Source organism: Grus americana, chromosome 2 (assembly GCF_028858705.1).
Source record: "Grus americana isolate bGruAme1 chromosome 2, bGruAme1.mat, whole genome shotgun sequence".
NCBI classification, from domain to species: Eukaryota; Metazoa; Chordata; class Aves; order Gruiformes; family Gruidae; genus Grus; species Grus americana.
The window spans coordinates 128,232,844-128,252,861 of NC_072853.1; the positions used below are offsets into that span (position 1 = coordinate 128,232,844).

At 36.6% G+C, this 20,018-nt stretch overlaps 1 protein-coding gene across 3 annotated transcripts in view; it reads left to right on the plus strand.

The window, feature by feature from the left end:
* Nucleotides 1-20,018, plus strand: part of ZNF385D (zinc finger protein 385D) — a 431,668-nt gene that overhangs the window by 345,904 nt on the left and 65,746 nt on the right. For all 3 annotated transcript variants that reach the window (XM_054817423.1, XM_054817424.1, XM_054817425.1), the window contains one exon: nucleotides 16,054-16,216. In XM_054817423.1, coding sequence (XP_054673398.1) covers nucleotides 16,054-16,216 — 163 coding nt within the window. The remainder of the gene's footprint in view (nucleotides 1-16,053; nucleotides 16,217-20,018) is intronic.

Consider the following 20,018-nt stretch of genomic DNA (forward strand, 5'->3'; position numbering starts at 1 on the left):
TTCAACAGGGAGGAGGTTTGTCATCCAGACATTCTCCAGCAGGGGTTACTTAGGATTCAGATCCTGTCTGAAGTCAGCCTTAATGATTTTTTTTTTCCCCTCACTACTTAAGCCTATATAAAAGTTAAGATGGCTGAAGTCTATAAATTAGTTCTTTTCTGGTATTTGGGGTAAGGAATAATGACAGAAGCACTTCTAGAATACTTTAAATGGGTAGCTGCTCTAAATCTGGATTTTTAAAATTAACAGAGATTACATGTTATCTCCCTCAGAAAATCTTCTTATCTCCAAAAGATGCAGATTTCCATATTCCCTGAATGGGAAGATGAAGGCCAAAAATATTTTGTCTACTGTTCCCCTCAATGTGCTGCCCTCCACCCCCACTAATGTCCTCATGAAATCAGCTTGGTGATTTATTATGACTCCTCCTGACATGAAATAGGTAACAGAGGAGTAAGAGATTGATTCACAATGAGGAGGTGTAGCCACTTACAGTAATTGGACTATGAATTTTAATTCAAGTCTTGAAATTGTTTTTTGTTGCAGTCCTAAGAATATGTGTGTTTTGCAGGCATGACTTTTTTTTTCTATAAAAAGAGGTCCCACTAATACTAACTATGCATTTTTAATTGAGCATTTATATTCATAACAATCTGATGGGCTTGAACTGTAGCTCAGAAGCCAGGATTTTGCTTGGTTGGGGGGGCTAACAGGCTTATCATATTTCAGTATGCTGTTTATAGAAACATGAATTTCGTTTAGGACGAGGCGGGGGCCTTTAGTATTTCACTGCAAGCTGTTCTGGTGTGTGCAAAGCTGCATTTTCAAACTGATAAGTGATGGGTTGGCCCTTGAGGCCCTTTGACTGGGGAGAAGCATAATTCTCATAATTCTCTTTTATCAGTACCACAAAAGATAAATCAACAGGATGACGATCTTATCATTGACATCAACTCTTGAGTCATTTTCTGAAACTCTTGCACTGTAAATAATCACATATTCAGGACTACTTTTTAAAGCTGCCAGTTTTGTGTGACAAGGTCATCCTTTATTTCTGTTTGTTTAATGAACAGTAGTGGAGTCCTCCCATTTTTAGAGATGTGACTGATTTAAATGGGGAGAAGGAGGGGACTGTACAGCCATGTGGAGCAGAGAGTCACGTAGACAATAAATTCTGTTGCTGGGTCCAGTGGTAATAAGCTGTGCAGTCAGAATAACACCAGGGCCTATGATGTTGTCTGTCTGATCAGGTAAAGAAGAACCTGCAGAAGTCATAGGCTTATATCTGACTGACTGAAAGGCATGTTAGCACTCGACTCAATAGACGGTTTGGCTATAGATTTAACCCATCGTTAGCAGACAACTGCTTGTCCTCCTACCATATTAGGACTAGTAAACCCTTTGGCTCAGCCTGAGAGGTCCCAATTATATTCTGGCCAGTTGTTTGCCTGAAGAAACCTGTAAGTTTTACCGTGTGTAAGCCTGAGGGTGCTAATACATCTTAAAACTCTCAGCTGGAAGTAAATGTCTGGTTTGTATTTGGAATGCAATAAAATGTATTTTTTTAGGAGACTGAAGGGCAAAAACAATGAATCTGAAACTGTATCTGTAAGGTGAAACTGAAGAAGCACTAAATTAAAGATTAAATCTTCAACCCTCTATAAAGAGAAAGTATTAGAAGTTAAATGATGTCCGGACTTGGTAGGACTCTGGGTGCTAAAGCCAGTTGTCCTGAGCTTGGCCTAGTTGTCCTATTCCTCTGTAAATGGCTTTGCAGCAGTCCTGCAAGCTGTCAGATGTCACATACCACACCTGACATTCGTGCATCTGTCCTGATGGCCTTTGGGATCTCATTTGGAGAGTGTGACTTCTCGAAGTTCACAGTCATCAGTAGGGCTCTGGATAGTACCTGAGATCCTACTCTCACCCCTTCTTTGAGGTACAGTCACAGTGCTGTACAATTCAAAATTCTAATTACTTGGTAAATGTGTGCATCATTAAGTCGTGGTCATTTATCTGGTTTATGAGTTGGCTGGCAGAGTAGGTGGCACACAGGGGCACTTCAGCCAGAGCTGGGAATGGGGGTCTCACGAGGCTCTGAGGACAATGGCACGTACGGGCACAGGAGCGGCATGGTTCCAGCCATTAGGGCCACCATGAACTCTGAAAGCCAGGAAAATGCCCTGGGAGACTTAACGGTTCTTCTCAGGAGACTTACATGACTCACTGGCAATATTTATCATAATCTTGATAGACCATAGCGACCTACACCTGCAAGTACTCGCTTTTACAATCACAATGTTTGCTGTCTGTATTACCCTTCCTTATCCATTGTTTGAACTTGTACCCTTAATGTTCTTTTAAGTTAGCATCCTTGCTTTTTTGGTCTAAGGTTCATTCATGTTGGAAGAACTGTCATTATTGAAATGGTTTATAGTGTAAAGCACTGTATTTGGGAGATAAATTGAGTTATTCTATTTATTTTTATTACATTTTGGTTATATTTTTATTATGAGATGGACTCGGATATAATTTGGCTCCAGGATTAAAAAACTAGGAAATTACTCTAAAATGGATAGTCACACAGATTCAGTTGAGACTGAGAGTTCTAAGGGTTGTCTACCTTCTTCTGATGTTTTATTCCCTAGATATCATTATGTAGTGTTTCTGATATATTCTGTGGATTTATATCTGTCCATAAACTGCTGCACAGATTATTTGCAAGCCAGTAAAAAAACCAGGACAACGGATTATATCTCTCTGACAAAAATGTGAGAGTCTTTGTTAGCTTTATAGCTGGATGTCTGCTGGATATATATCTCTCAACTCTACTCAACACTGGAAACCTTTTTATCTAATATAATATTTCTGGTGAGATGGCAGGTTGCCTGTGGAGTGTGTGTGTAGCCATATATATAAGTGTGTATATATATATATATACACACACACACTCCTTTCACGAACAGGTTTGCTGTAATATAAAAGAAATAGGAAAATATTCCTGTGCAGATCACTCAAATGCTGTGATTGTCTCCAGCAGTGTTACATAGAAACTAGTAAAGAAAGAGCAGAGAAACAAACCAAATAATTTCCATTTGGGTGAAATTGTTCTGGGTGTTCTCAATTTTAATTTTGTCAGTATTTTGCAGAGTGTACGTATGTATGACATACCAGTAGCAGCTGAGTATGAGTACATAGCACTAACCAAGATAATGTAGAGTTACCCAAACAAATGCTATAGTGAGGGCAGACAAGTAGCATATTCCAAGTTGCATATAACATATTTTTGTGGTGAAAGCATGGCTTTTTTTTCTCAACTGATGTGTTTCTGTGATGCTGTACATTTTGATTCATTGGGTCAGTCAAAGGCTGTCCGTCCATCTTTAAATTCTTTCCACTGGGTCCAGGTGGAGCATCGCACTTACTTTCAATCGCCAATCCAGGGTGAAATAAATGTCAACATTTCTGTTGACTTAAGTGGCGCCAGGATTGTACCCACACAATCTAAACCAAACATGATTGCTATATCTTTTTTTTTTTTTTTTCCCCTCTCAGCAAGGAGTTCCTTGCAATTTCGAAAGGGCAATGAAAGCAGCATGGTTCATTGTTTCTAGATTTTGGTGTATAATGAATTCATAGGAATGAATACTGAAACAGTTGTAAAGCTCTTGCCAAAATGCCATTTCTTTATGTGAAAAGTAATGAAGTATAATAGCTGTGTTCAAAAAATAACTTCTAAATCAATATGCAAGAAGTTGATCAATAATATGCATGTTAGGAAGGTAGCAGAACACATTCAGGATTTGAATAAATGAACTAAAGAAACTTCTTCTTTTGCAACAGGGCTTCTAGAGTAATTTTCTAACTTCTGTCATGGGTGATTTCAACATAGATTTCAATGGAGCTTGGACTATTGAAGCAAATAGCTCATTCTTGAAGATCTTTTGTTGTTTTTAACACATTGAATTAGCTCATTACTGCTGAATATGTAGTGGAAAATAGCATCTGTTTACACTGCAATAATATAAAAATTACTTACCAGTAGCAGAATAAGGAGCAATTTGCAAAAGCTAATCATATTTGTGCACTTGTCTGCAAAAAGTAAATTGTTAATACATACCCAAGGAAAAAACACTTACTGGTTTATGCAATTTAATAGTAGTGTTAAGCATAATATATTTAAGAATTTTTTTTAGGATTCAGTTATAAAAGTCATAAGGATATGAACATAAAAAGCATATCTATCCCATATTGCTGCTTCACCTGTACTTAGTGATGGTTGAACTCCAGAAAGCATCCTGAAGCCCAAATCAGTGTCAAACTGTCCATACACCCCAAATGTACAACACTAGCTTAGAAACCTACTAGGAGATTTCCTTAGTGAGAGTTCTGTCTTCGTTTGGGTAGAAGCGTTCAGTAGCATGTCCTCCACCATGCAAGTTTGGGGTGCTGCAAAGCATACTGCAGTATACTGGGAATTATCACAGCAGTGAGACGCCATGGGTGTGAACTAAGAGCTTTTCACAATTTCAGTTCATTGTTGGAGGTGAAGTTAAAGATTCTTACTTTATTCAAAGAGGATTCAGAAACCAGTTTTCCAAAAGAATTTCATGGCAACCAGAGTAGATGTGGTAGCTTTTCCTTAGCCCTGCTTGGACTCATTGTGCTGTATTTGCATGTCCCATGTGCAGATCTTTTCAGGAGATCCTTTTTACCATGAATGCTATGTGCAAACTTGCCATGTTTCTCCCCTGACATTTTCTTTTTCTTCAGAAGCCTGGAGAGCAATACTTTGTTCTGAACTCGCATCTCAATACAAAACTTTGAAAGGGGCTTCAGCCTGTTGTTTAAGAAAAGTATACTTTTATACATCTGCTTGTGGAAATGGCAACTGTTAAATGAAATATTTTTAAAGGATAGAATGAATAGGAATCTTGAATATTCTTCATTATTCATTGAGGTATTTTAATACCTCATTAGTTCTGATAGTATAATCTCTTCTTGGTTAGTGATGTCATCAAGTAAGTGTCCAGGGCTAAAATTTTATAAAAAGTAAACAAAAAGAAAAAGTCTTTCATTTCACACAAGTGTTCTGTGAATTAAGTCAGCATTTCTTCAGGTATTAAGGTCATGCCTGCAAGGTTAATTTAACCTTCTCTTAGTAAACTGCAGTGTTTCTTAATCACTCCAGGAGCATTCCAACATTTGGTGGACATGGATGGAAAACTGTTATATGTTAATCGTACTAATTTACATGTATCAGATCTCTGTAATTCTTAATTCTGAGATGTGAAAAGTTTGGGTTTTTTTTTCCTTTCATTTGAGTTACAGTTACCATAGATTGATAAGAATGAGCACTGAGCAATAAAAAAAGGAAGAGCATAAAAACAATAAAGAACAATAAATAAGTATAAATATGTTAATAAATATTGTGAATAGGTATGAAGGGATTTGCTTGCTCCAAAGAGTTTGGAGTCTCAGCATTAAATTTCAGTACCATTTGGAAATTTCACTCTTTCAATAATCTCTACCCAAACAAATCTAAAACATGAAATGATGGCTTAGGTTTTAAAGTCAGAAAGGGCTCTTATACCTGTCTAGTTTGACCTTTTTTATATTACACATCATACAATTTCATATAGCTGTTCCAGTTTTGAACCTGATAATCTGTGCTTGACTAAAGGAGATGAGAAACATGAAAGCAAATGTAACTGAACCTGAAATATAGAGCATCACTTAGGCACTGATCCTATAACACTTCAGCATATAAAATGTCCTGTTGATTTCAGAGGGGCTACTCTTATCCAGTATGGTTTGCAGAATTGCAACTGGTTTCTTGTAGCTTCAGTAAATATTTGGTTTTGGTCAATGGAAAAAAAATAATTCAGATTTCAGTGTAATGCGAGGTTGAGGGATTGAAGGTTTGCAGGAAGGAGACAAAATATAACTGCAATGTAAACAGTGAGTAATGTCAGAAAATTCTCATTAAGTTTTATGTACTGCTTTGCATCCCTAACCATGTAACCGTGTAACCATGTGACTTCTTACATAGAACCTAACAGATAGCTTAAAGGAATGAAAGATGCCGACCTGTCGGCTTTGTACTAGAAGATATTTTTGCCTATTCTGTATTGATGATAATACAACAACCTAGTTGTGTTAGTAAATAAACCCCATTTTTCAGTCTGCACAAATTTTGGAACAACTTAATCTGTCCACATATATGTATTACTTTAAGAACACACAATTGCTTTTATAACTAACTTGCATAGCAAGTAGGTCTGTGTGCACTATGTATATCTAAAGGAGGTTATTCCAAGTGCTAAAGCTCTGACCCTGCAATAGTTGGTAGAACTTGCGTGCTGGCAAACCTTGTAGGTATACACAGCACCTCATGGACCTCACTGAGGCTCTGAACGTGTTCACAAAGTCACCCAAGAATGATTGAAAGCAAGGCAAAAAGAACAAAATTATGTAGAGGAATAAATATAACTGTATGTATACTGACTGATCTTAAAGTTTTCCTGTGCCTCACAAATCTTTGTTCCTTCTGGATATATTGATTGCTTTTCTCAAAATATTGTCTTCCTGGCTAATCATTTAGATAAAATTAGTTTTTAATGCAAATGTGCTTCCATGATATGCCACTAGTTTTTATCACCACCTAGGCATTTATTTTCTATAAATGCGATTTCCTTATACAAAACATTTTTTTTAAAGTAAATTTATTCATTGTACTTTGTTTCTTCCTCTCTCTTTTTCATGTAACATATATGTTCTCCCAAAGAGAGAAGTCCTGTGGATAATGCACAGTAGGACTTTTTAAGCAAACTACTGGCATAGGACTCTCTTAGAGATACAAAATTTGTGTAAATGAGCCAGGAACTAGTGGGCTGGTAGAGTTCTTCTGTTCCAAGGAAACACATTGCCTCTCCATGGATGTTTCTGCACCTAGAAGGCTTGGATTCCTCTTGGAATATAAGGACAATCAAAGAATCTGTTATCTCTTCTGTCTTAGTCTCAGCCTTAAATTTTCAGTCTTTGTGCAGCTGTGAAAACTTTTCACAGGGGAAAAGTTCCCATAATATTTTACATATACTTACAGCCTTCTACACGAAAGCTGGAGATTTAACCTAGGAAGCACCTAACTACTGCCAAGTCCACACAAAACAGAGCTGGAATCAGAAAATCTGAGCATTTATGTGTCTTATTTGTGGGTTCTGAATTTCTTCTAATGGGTAGGAGCTGATCTAAAGGACACAGGAAAGATTAATATTGAAATAACTATTAACGTATAAAAAATGAAAATCCAAAATGAAAAATTTATACAACTGTATATTTGAATATAAGAATCAGAAAGTTGAATCGACAGTTTTCTGAGAACAAACCTGAAATTTGGACAACTGCTTATAACTATAGAATTAAAACCAGTAATTCCAATGAAAATATTAAGACTGTACTTAAGAACACAGTGAAAATATCTCCATGTACTCTCTTTTGTGGTTTTGTACATATAAGTTGTATTAACTTGTTTGTATTTTCAAATATAAAGTTCAAATGGTACTGAATTAATAGGAGTACAAACATGCACTTCTTAAGCTTTTCCTGTTTTCTGTAAAATTACTTGTAGTATGTTTGCGTCTCGCTTTCCGCTATTCTTCCCTGGTGCTTTGATTCAGTCAAAAAAAATCTGAAACTCGTATTCAATGAGATTGCTATCATGAATGTAAACAGAAAAAAATGGTTTCCTTGGCAACAGAAACCAGGTGAAGACAGGCCAGCTACGTTAAACACACCCACTCAACTTTCTTTAGTTATCAGTTCGCAAGCTGGATGCAGAGGGAATCAAGTGTTTTATGCTCGGTGTAAAGTTTCTAAATGAACGGAGGCTCTGGGCAGGTAAGTGTACATATACACTCTTGACTCCCATTAGCTGTTGTGAACTGTGACAAACTGAGATTCAAAAAGGTGTTGGCTACATATCCACCACTGTTATTTTTCAGATTACATCAGAAAAGACTCTGAACTTTTCAACACTGCTCAGCAAATTACTGTCTCTAAAGCAGTTATTTTAAATTCAACAGCATCTGTTGTTTTTAAGTAAACATTTTATGTGTATAACCTGAACATTGAATTACATTTACATTATTAAACTCATTATTAAGTAAATCACAACCATATTGTATCATGGTGAGCTTATTTTCTTTGTTGTTTCATAGATAGACTTTATGTCAGCTTCCACTTTTAGGATTACCATTATTGACATATTATTCAAAAGGTGTTAATTAACACAATGAATAAAAGATGTGTGGGTGTGTCTACTGCTAGTGGAGGGAAGCTGGGGTACATTTCTATAAAGTTATAATCACATGTATCGTTTCGTCAAGTTCTCAGTTCCAAGTATGTCAGTTCCAAATTCAAAACTGGAAGCATATATGTTATATTTACTAAGCTGAATAAATACATGGTTTATTTTATCATATGAGTAGCACATTAGCAGTGTGTACAGATTAAACTTATATCTCATTCTAAAATTAATTTGAGATTAATCACTTGGTTAATCTGAATGAAAAAAAATCAAATGGGTTTAACATTCTCTTGAAACTCTGACTACAATAAGATTTACCATGGGGAAAATAAATAATGCTGCCAATTAATACAGTAAAGATGAGATTAAATGTTAGTTTGATTGATTATACCAGTTTTCAAAGGAGCATGTTTCATCTCCCCATCAAAAGACCTCCCCAAAATGCAACTATTATTACTATGGAAGTCAGTATGTAAAAACTTCCAAAGACCTGAATTTGATAACATTGTCAAAATGGGTTTAAAACTGACCTACCTTAACAATAAAAAGGATAAAATAGATAGCAAAACAAACAATCTGTTTATTGAATTTCAACGCATAAAGTACTGGTGTCCTTAAAAGAAAAATGCCAGGTATGGCAAGAGATTGATTACTTGAGCTATCTTCCCTTCAGTATACATATTTTGATGCTGTGTACGTCTACTTGGAATGCAGTGAGAAGTGTGTTATATCTAGGAAGTTTTTTGTATCTTGCTTCGATAGTTTCAGGTAAAGCTGCACTCAGTGGCAGCCTGCAGTACACGCAGATGCATGGTCTTAAAGATACTGTGTTATGGGACAAGTGATATTAAGTAGGAAATTCTGACCTTCTGCATCTGACCAAGATAAAATAGCTTTTCCTTTCCATAATGAAAATATTTGATTTTACTACAGGATGGATGATTTTACCATAAGAATGGGGTCGATGCCAATCGCTCACAATGTGAGGCAGGCTGTTGCCAGGTGCAGTCTCTCACCGTTATATAAATGGCTCTGGAAGGAGCCCAAGGGCAGGGAGTGGGATGGAGCAGCTCTGTTAATGCAAAAGAGCTAGCGAGCTCAGAAAGCACCCGTTCGTTCTGATCCTTGAGTCTCAGGGTACGTTCATGAGTGTATTGAATAAATGCTTTATGAAGGAGAAGAGGGAATAGAAAGTTTTTCTTTCCATGGAAAGAAAAAAATAAATACCTGGGAATTAACATGCTGGGACATTTATTTTATTCTGCCATAATAATGGAGAAATGTTTTCTTTTCTACGGAAAGGTCCTTTTTTGGTACTTGTATATTTGGCAGTAAGGGGCAAATTGATCAGTCATAGTTTAGGGGGCAAAAGCCTTCTTTCCGATCATGTCTGAAAAAAGTCATATTACACACATCCTTGGCGCTTTGTACCACAGTTACATCTGAGTCCATAATGTAATTAGATCTCTGACCCTGTATTACAGAGTGGTGTTGGTGACAGAGTGCACAAAAAATTGAAATGACACAATTCAGAAGATAAAGGTAAGCTTAGCAGAAGGAAAAAATGACGACAGGCAGCATTTATCTGCACTACAATTGACTGCAGATTGAGTTTATATGTATCAGGCAGAAATCAGGATACTCTTCTTGTTCAATATGAAACATGTCATCGTGTTGACATCACCTTTAAAAATTACATTATATGTCTTCACTTAATCTCCTATTCTGCAAAGGCTTGCACAGGTGCTTAGCTTGTTTGTCTCTTGTACTGTGAGTCTGCAAAGCTCTGCTGAAGTCCATGGAGTTACTCTGTTTTCTAGAAAGTAAGCATAGGACTTGTGAGTAGTCCTGAATTTCCAGCGTATACTCACTGGGCAAACAAATCAATAGGCCTTGTAAGAAATTATTTTTGAAATTTTAAAATAGCCTCATGTCCTGGTTTTGTCTAGGATAGAGTTAACTTTCACAAGGAGCTGGGGTGGGACACAGCCAGTACAGGTGACCCAAACTAGCCAAAGGGATATTCCATACCATATGACGTCATGCTCACCATAAAAGGGGGCTAGTCGCGGAGGGGTGGGGTGGCTCCGGGATGGACTGAGTGTGGGCTGGGAATCCGGTCGATCCGATCATCAGGCCAGTAAATTGCATTGTGTTATCACCCATTGTGTATATTCTAAGTACTGTTGTTGTTGTTTCCCTCTCCCTTTGCTGTCCCATTAAATTGTCCTTATCCCAAATCACGAGTTTCGCCTTTGTCTTCCCATTCTCCACCCCATCGTGCTGGGGGAGGGGTCAGCAAGCGGCTGCGTGGTGCTCAGCTGCTCGCTGGGGCTGAACCACCACAATCCGTTTTGGTGCCCAATGTCCTAGGCAGAACCAGCTGTTGGGCATCTCAAGACTTGTTAAACATTCTGTAAATTTTTCCACTTCACTTACTGGAGAAGTTCCACGGAGATCACTTCGGGTTATGTAAATAGCACATACCTGGCAATATACAGATGTTTCAGCTGCATACTGCAACCTTGCTGGAGCTCAGTGCTGTCATCACTGACTGGCCAGGATGGTCAGTCACCCTGGACTGGCAACCATGGAGTCATTAGGAAAAATAGGATGTTTGTTCCAAAAATAAAAAAGTCTTTTGATTTTTATCACTTTCTTTTGTGCTTAGAACATCTGTAAAAGTATATTTGAAGTACTTATTAATGGCCCAACTTTAAGAAAATATTCTGTACTCAGAGATTAAGACAATGTGTAGCATAGGCGTCTCTCAAACAATTTCCTCACTTCACCAAAGGACAGAAGCCCTCTTGGCTTATACAGTTGTTTGTTATTGCTTTCTATGTGTGCCCAGCTCACTGGCAGTATTAGTTTGAACGGGGAAACTCATTTTTTGTTTTCAGAGCTTTTTACTCTGGAGGATCCTGACATCGGTTGCTGATGTATTAACCAAAAATTGTTACTATTGTACTGGGAATAACAGCAGAGGTGATGGTTGCGTCCAGTAGCTGGTAAACACAAAGACATGACACGATCTACTGAAAGCTCAGATAGACAAAAAGGACTTTTCAGCACTCCCAGCCCTTGTTTGGGTCTTTCTAAGGGTGTAGACAGACTGCGGCCTTGCTACTAATTGGCCAGATAACAGCATGGAGCAGAGCACTCTCCACAATGGACATTTTTCAAAATGTATTGTCAAATGAGAAAGACGTAATGCAGGATAGTTGGATTTAATTTTTATGAGGAAGAATTAGTGAAACACATACACTACACTTTTTTAAAAAGGTTTTTTTAGTTTGAGCTTGCTTTTATATGAAGGTATTGCCTAGAAAGAATGACTGAGGCAGGAAAACAAGATTAGTAATATGAGATGGACCAGGAGGGATATGAAAAGGGTAGAAGATGCAGTGCTGCTAAGTTGAAAACTCTCTGAGAATAGGAGGACACCCTTTTTTGTCTCAGTGCACAAAATTAAGCACAATGTTTTTGTTGGACCAATGCCTAAAGAACGTAAGTGAGAAGACATATGATTCACTGAAGTACATTAGTCAGGCAAACTTATTTTGAAGACTTCCGTGTAGATATGATGACTGTAATTGTAAGAGAATACTGTCTGGATTGTTTAAAATATTTCTTCTTTCTCATCTTATTTTACACGTTGCAATTTACTTGGTAATATGATGTCCTTATGGTAACTGTGGTACAATATTGCACTTAAGCAGAGAAAATACAGCTGAGTTTTGACACTATGGCTGTTATTTCTAAGTGCTCACACCTGCATGTAGAATTTTTATTCTTTTATGGTATGTATATGTCAGTGTGTTTATCACATATATATACACATACAATAAATGAGTATATTGACAAATACATTTTTATATTCTGACTTGTACTGCTCAGATAGGCAGGACTTCATTACAAGTAACCTTGAAAAGTGATTTGCTATTTAACCATGTTGCTGTTTCCTTGAAATAATTCTCATAGACCAATATAATTTAAGGATCCTTGATTTTTTAGCTTCAGATATGCAGTAATAATCTACTTTTTACTGTCTTGTTAGACATCTTTTTCAAGAATGGATATAGTTTCTTAAAGTTCACTGTGATGTTTCATCAGCAATATTTGACATTTCTCATGCTTCATCACTGACTGGGTAACATGTTAGCTGACAGTGACTTGTCTTCACAGTGCTAGGGTTAATTCTGTGTATCAAACATGGAAACTGTTATGTGAGAAGCAAACTTGGAAACTATGATGAAAGAAGAAAGTAAGCTCTTTCTTAAGGTATTCTTCTAATCTGTTCTTTTGTAATCATAAAAAGAAACAGAATTTAATATTAGAGGGCTCTTCGGATAGCTGATTGACTGATTATGAAGTGTTCTCTAGTAATAGGGAATTTTTCCTTTAGGATTGTCCTGAATCTCGTTCATTTGAGAGAACATCTGATTTTAGATCGAACAGTTGTTTCTCAAAGAGGACTGGCTTCCATCAAGATGAGCAATTATAAAAGTCAGTACCCCTTTACAAAACATGGAAAGGGAAATCCTCCCTTGATTCCCTTTGGCTTCTGTAGATGTAGGGTTTCACTTGTAACCTCTGTTCATAATTTGTCTAGCACAACTTCTAGCACAAATTGGTAAGGTAATATATAAACGTGTATATTATCTTCTTGGTTTTTGCAACTGTTGAACTCTGAAGTAGACCTCTTCTCACCTTTCTGAAGGGGTACAGTCTCTTCACTCAGTTAAGCATCATGGCTGGCACCAAAAAGTAGGACTAATTTGTCTTTCATTCTTCTGTTCTCTCTCAATATTTCTTAATTCTGCATGAAAGTTGGGAATAATTGCATTTTATGATCTGTCTTGTTTTCGTATTTAACCTACAAGTAAATACCATTTAAGTGAAGAGTTTTATAAGCTACAAGTAAATGCCATTTAAGCAGTGAGGATTATTTTAGTTCTCCTACGGCTGCAAGAAATGATTCAGCGAGGTACCGTATTTTATGTTGCTTGCTGAAAAAGATATTTGTGGATATTTTTGCATTCCCTCCATCATCTTACTCTTGCGAGGAAAGATAATGACAGACTTTTTTTTTTTTAAGGGTTCCATTCAGTTGTAAAAGTTCCGTATAAGCTAATTTGGAGCTGGTTAAACGCTTAGGAGCAATCTGTCTGCTCTCACATAGAAGCACCATTAACGTGCCAGCTACAGTTATATTGAAATAAGCTCAGATGGCTTCATGTCCCCACAGAGGATGGAGATTTAAACTTTGAAATAAAAAAGGCATAAAGATCTTCTTTAAGTAGAGGCTGGGTAAACTGGCAGCGCTTTGTGGGAAGTGAGTAATGGACAACTCTGCGTAACAGCCATTGAGCAATGTGTTTCTACTTTGGAGCAATTTCATTCATATATTTCACAACACTGAAAAGGTCACCGAGTTCTACTTAGGGCCTCATTGTAAATTCCTTTTGCATCCAACACTCTGCTTTAGAGGTTTGTGGAGCTGTAGCTGTGAGAATTCAGAGGGAAGAAAACTATGCATACAGGAGACATAAACCTGGGGTGCTCTGCCAACAGTTCTGTGAAGAAAGTTGAGCTGTGTATGAAACTAATATCGACATTCATAATTCAGTATTAAGGACCATGTTCTGACTACCTTTCTGATATCTGAAGAATGACAGTATTAGTTAGGGAAAACAAGTGCAGTCAGAATCGGGAGCTGACTGATAATTAAATTTGACTAGAAACTGTAAAAATAGTTGACATGATAGTGACATGAGGATTTGCTGTATAATGTCATTTTTAATGCATCATCGTAACTTAACACTGGTCTTTCAGTTTAACAATAATTAACATCTCTTGACTGTTTGTATTTGGCTTATGGTATGTCTCAATGTTATGTGTTGGGAATTGTAAAAGGTGCATGATTGTGCTGTTTCTGTTCAAGATGTTTCTAATTAATAACTTCACTGTCCAGTGTTCTTTCAATAAGGGTACCTAATACAATATTTACATTATTTTAGGTGTAGAGAAACTGGCTTTTCAACCAAACTGAATGATGCATCTCAATATATAACAAGAGTGTATGCATGTGTGTATATCTATGTATGTATACACACACACATATATGTGTTTATTGGTTTAGACACTGCTTTCCTACTCATCTTGAGCTTCTCAAATCTCAGGCGTCTGGAAGGAATCATGACTTTTCATGAAAGCTGAAAGTCGTAAATCTTGAGATAAATTAATATACACTTTTATTGTGATATTCAGTACAACATCCTCTGTCCCCAAAATTCAGCACATTAAATAACATTGACAAAAGGTCAGGTGAATATGACAGATAATGCAGGGTTCTTCTACCTGCACGAGTGGCTTAGTGAGTCAAGTGACTCTGTCATTTTATCCCTTTGATCCTTTGAGTTTGTAGCCACTAAATTACATACGTGGTTTTTTTCTTCTTCTGATTCCACAATAGAAAGCATTTACCTTTCTTTTATGTTCTAAGTATCTGCTATTGTTTCATGCCTGAAACAAAACACTGACCTTTGTGGGTCCATGGGCTGACCCAATATAGTTGCTTTTCATTTGCTCAGTTCTGTAGTAGCTAAATTTTGACTATTTTTCTAGAGTCTTAATAATTTCTCTTTCAAGTAAGAAAGGAGTTGCTTCCAATAAAGTTTGAAGTTCAGCAATAAAAATATAAGGAATCTTCCAGGTTGTTAGCTTAACTGGAAGACTATCTTTCTTATAAGAGTTTAAATAATTAAAGAAATACACTCTGAATATTCATAATAGTTCCAGTGGGTTTTTTTGTATAAGTTTTAATCTTATACTTCAAATACTATTTTTAAAATATATTTGCAACATAAAATAAATGAAGAAAAGTTGGTATTAATTCTTAGAATAATAAAGATACTTTCAGTGTAATACATAAATCTTAATAGCAATGCACATACAAATCTACTTTAGCTTAACGATGTCAAGTAGCCGAAATATATATATATACATATAGATATATATATTTGGGACTGTGACAGGATTTGTGTGAGCTTTCTTCTTTGAAAGGACACTCCTGGCTTTGAATTTCAAACACTACCTTTTGTAGCAGGTGGACAAAAGTAATCCTTTTTTTTTTTTTTTTTAAGAAAGCCAGCTAATTGCATGTCTACCTCACATTCAGTTAAATCTTTGGTGATGGGCTTTGAAGAGAGTGTTTTATGTTTTGCTTTCTTTTGTTTGGGCTTTGGTTTTGGTTTGGGGATTTTTTGGTTTGTTTTTTACTGACAGTCTTTGCCGAGAGGTTCCAGATACCACTATTAAAAGTAAACTCTTCTTTGCAGGAAGCTTTGACAAAATCTATAGTTTGAAATAGAAACTGGAAAAATGCGAAGCTAGTGGGAGGAGAGTGCCTTCCTCCCTGTGGCCTAAGAATTATTATTATTTTTAATGCAAAAGCAAACAAAGTCTCTAATGGTAGCATGGTAGACTAAACCAACCTTATTTTGGTCTGAAAGTAATATACTGTTATACAGTAATACACTGTATTTATTGAATTGGGGTTGCTTGAGTATTTTTTCCATTGTTTTCCAAGCATCATTCTAAATATAATTTTCTGTTTGGTCACTACTTGGATAATGTGAATGGTACCCATTATTGAAAGGTAGTCTGTATTTGTACTAATACAGAGAATGCCAGTTTAGAAATGAGCCTGATTGCATGGTTCATTTTGTTCTCCTTTGTAGAGCCAGGCTGCGGCCCACTACAAAGGCACTAAACATGCCAAGAAGCTCAAAGCACTGGAAGCCATGAAAAATAAGCAGAAATCTGTTACTACCAAGGACAGCGCAAAGACTACCTTCACTTCCATCACTACCAATACCATCAATACCAGCTCTGACAAAACAGGTTAAGCGACAATCTTTGTTGGTTTTGTTCGTTTTGTTTTTTTTCTTGTTTAATTCCATGTCTGTTTGGTTATGTGCTTGCCACATTGATTCATGCTCGATCCATCTTTCTGTGCGATATTGATTTCTTTTAGTCCTTTCGATAGGCTGGTGAGAGTATGATAGTCATGTAACCGATTTCTCTTAGTGAAAAGAGGCTTGCCGTTCTTTTAGGACAGAATGCAATACTCATGACTTGATTAATTTTTATAGTGGCTTAACTATTACATATCAACTGATCTAAACCTTCTAGTCTGTATGCAGTATCTCTCTATAAATAATTACATATGGCACATTTCTTTTAACCACAAACAATGTAGCAAATTGCACTACTTGTGTCTAGAAGCCTCTTACAAAAGCATTGTTAGTAAAAACCTAATTTTCATAAATTTCAAACATTGCATTATTTTTTTAAAATGGCTATTGCATGGTTTTGAGCTGGAAAATAGCTGTATAACCTCTATTGCACACAATCAGGTAAGTGCTATTGATGCCAATTATTCTGCTTAAATGAGTCTTCAGACTGAAATAATATCCTTTAAATTATTGTGTGGGTAAAAGGTACACCTTTGCAAATAAAATCTATGTATTTGGTAAAGTCAACAGGATTTGATTAAGCTCGTATTTTAAATATGTGGCTGTTGTACCGGAAATTTTGAAGGAAGGTTGTAAGTTCACTGAAGGGTAGTCTAGTATCTCACAAAGTAAGACTGCTCTTGTGTATGAAGGGATACAGTTTGCATATTTAGTCATAATCAACCCCCCTTCCACAAACAAGCCAAAACCAGCCACAGCAAAAAAGCCAAAGCTGTGAAACAACAGAGACCTTTCTACTGATGCCGAAAACTGCACATTTGGAACCACTTCTGAAGCAGTAAGTTTAGCATTGTAAATGGATATGCACTAACCAATTATAGTATAACAAAAAAAGTACCTTGCAGGCATGTGTAGTACTTTCCTTAAGATACATCTTTGCTATATTTGTTGTAGACAGATACCTCTATGTCTGTCTTTATATATATATATATATATATCTCTATCTTTGTTATAGCCCTTTATTGTAGACAGCATATGTTTTTATGGAGATTTATATCCTAATTATAACGGGATTGCTTTAAAAAACATTACATGATTTCCATGTTTGTTACCAAAACAAAAAAAGACAGAAAGAAAATATTCCGTGTACCTTTGTTTCTATGATGAAAGAAATGAAGCATGGGAGAATAGGAACTATGTCAAAAATTATTTACAAAAAAATATGTGTTTCTGAACCTACTGATACCTTTAAAACTTTCTCCTGCTGGTACCTAGTGCCATGTTCAGAACAGAAAGGGAGACGTTGTATGGAAAGAGTGGTTTATCGTTTACAAAATATGATCTAGTGATTGGAGAAAATAACTGGAGAAAAAAAAAAAAGAGATATTTTAAGCTTTAAAATGTATTATTCAAAAGCTTTTATCTTATGCTGTGTAAGTTTGAAGGATTTTCCAAGGTGCCCTAAAACCAGTCTGAGTCTTTCCATCAGGCTTTGAATTAGATCTCTGACAAGATATATGAACTGCCTTGTATCCAAGGTCGGTAGTACAAATCAGTTTTTATATCAGCATAAGAAAACATCAGAAATCCAGTTGCACACAAAAACAATAGTCTATGCAGGAGTTTCCTCAGCTTTACACACCGTTTGTGACTTCCTGGATTGATTTCATAGAATGTATGTATACATATATGTATGTACATGTATACATATATGTATTCTATGTTAGAAGTACTGACCTTAATGGCATTCTAAAGACACGTATTGGTGTTAATTGACAAGCAGCCCAAAATCTGACAATGTCACAAAATACTGAGAGCCATATTCAACTGCTGCAAAAGCCCCATTCAGCCGGGGGCATTCAGAAAAGAAAGGCGACCAGTTCTATCCAAATGCAAATACAGTTATTACAGGTCAGCAATGATGTGTAGAATAGCATCCTTGGTGTAAATTATCCTTTGTAGAATCAAGCATGTATGCATAGTGGGAGAAAAAAAAAAAGAAGAAAATTTTGGCTAACCAAAAGGATAAAATTTTCTGTTAAACATGGCAAGTTAAAAATGTCATAAATTGGATTTTCTTTCCTTTCCAGTTGTTCCGTGTGTTATATTTTCTTGATAGAAATGATTTCTGAAAACCAGAATAACATTGGAATATACTGCACTGTGTGAGTTTGCACATTCGTAAATGATTGCTGTAAAAGTAAAATATTCTGATAATAGTATGCAGTTCTGAGACAACAGTTGTACTAATGAATATAATCTATTAATTAATCTTTTGTAACTAGAAATAAGTTCTGTTACTAAGTCCTTGCGCTTGTGATCATTAGGAAAAGAAGCTTTTTCTACAGTATTTTAAAGCTCTCTGCTGAAGATTAATACTTGATACCAAATACACTGAGGATAGGGTCATGTTCATATCACCTCCAATATATCATGTACAGCAGCGGTTAAATGGTGAATTACATGTCAGTCACAGCACATTGGTCAGGACTTCAGTTCACTGGTTCTGCGTACCCTTAGCAGCCCCAGCAAACAAAATGTCACCAGGAAATCTGCAGTGCTATGCAATGACGATTATGAAAAAGACCACACAGTATACAAACTGATTCAAGAGCTAAAGCAGCAATTTGTTATGTTGCTTATTCTGGAACTATTTTGTTAGACGTGGTGCCAGCACGTGTTATTGCAATACATAATGGAGACTGTGCAACACACAATGTAAGCAAACTCCTTAAAACCTTTCATAAATGATTCCTGGTGGTTAAAATAGGCGTTAAGGAGAAAACATAAAATATGGGGTCATTTTGGTCATTCTGTGAAAGTTGCTTTGTTTTTTTCATCCCTTTAAACAAACTTTTAGAATTATGAGAAGGCTTGAACTTGAGAAATCTCTTTTGGGGAAATGAAATATCATGAAGAGTTATGTTGGCAGTCTTATAATGGACAATGCCATTCTCAACATGTGGGAACATTGTTACTAGTTCTATAATTTAACATTTTTCATCTCTATTTACCATTTGTTATGTGATACCTGTAGTCATTCAGGACAGAAAAACAGAAAGCGTGACCATTCCAAAGACCAGTCCACTTTATGGTATTATATAAGCTAGATTTCAGTATTTCTCGATCCTCCAATTCAAGGAGTGACAAAAAAAATTTATATTTTCACCATATATTAACATACGTGCATATATATTCCCTGACATAAAGTTGTTAAACGTCCTTGATAGCTTTACAACTTGACCCTCCTTTCCCAAGGAGCATCTTCATTAAGATGCTTGTGGTGGGTTGACCCTGGCTGAAGGCCAGGTGCCCACCAGAGCCGCTCTCTCACTCCCCTCATTCACTAAACAGGGGAGAAAAGGCATAACGAAATGCTTGTAGGTCGAGATAAGGACAGGGAGAGATTACTCACTAATTATCATCACGAGCGAAACAGACCGAACTTAGGGAATTCATCTGATTTATTACTAGGCAAAACAGAGTAGAGGAATGAGAAAATAAAATCAACTCTTAAAACACCTCCCCCCACCCCTCCCATCTTCCCGGGCTCAACTTCACTCCCGGCTTCAACCTTCCCCCCTCAGCAGCATAGGGGGACGGGGAATGGGGGTTACGGTCAGTTCATCTCACGGTGTTTCTGCCGCCTCTTCATCCTCAGGGGGAGGACTCCTCTCATCGTTCCCCTGCTCCAGCATGGAGTCCCTCTCACGGGGTGCAGACCTTCA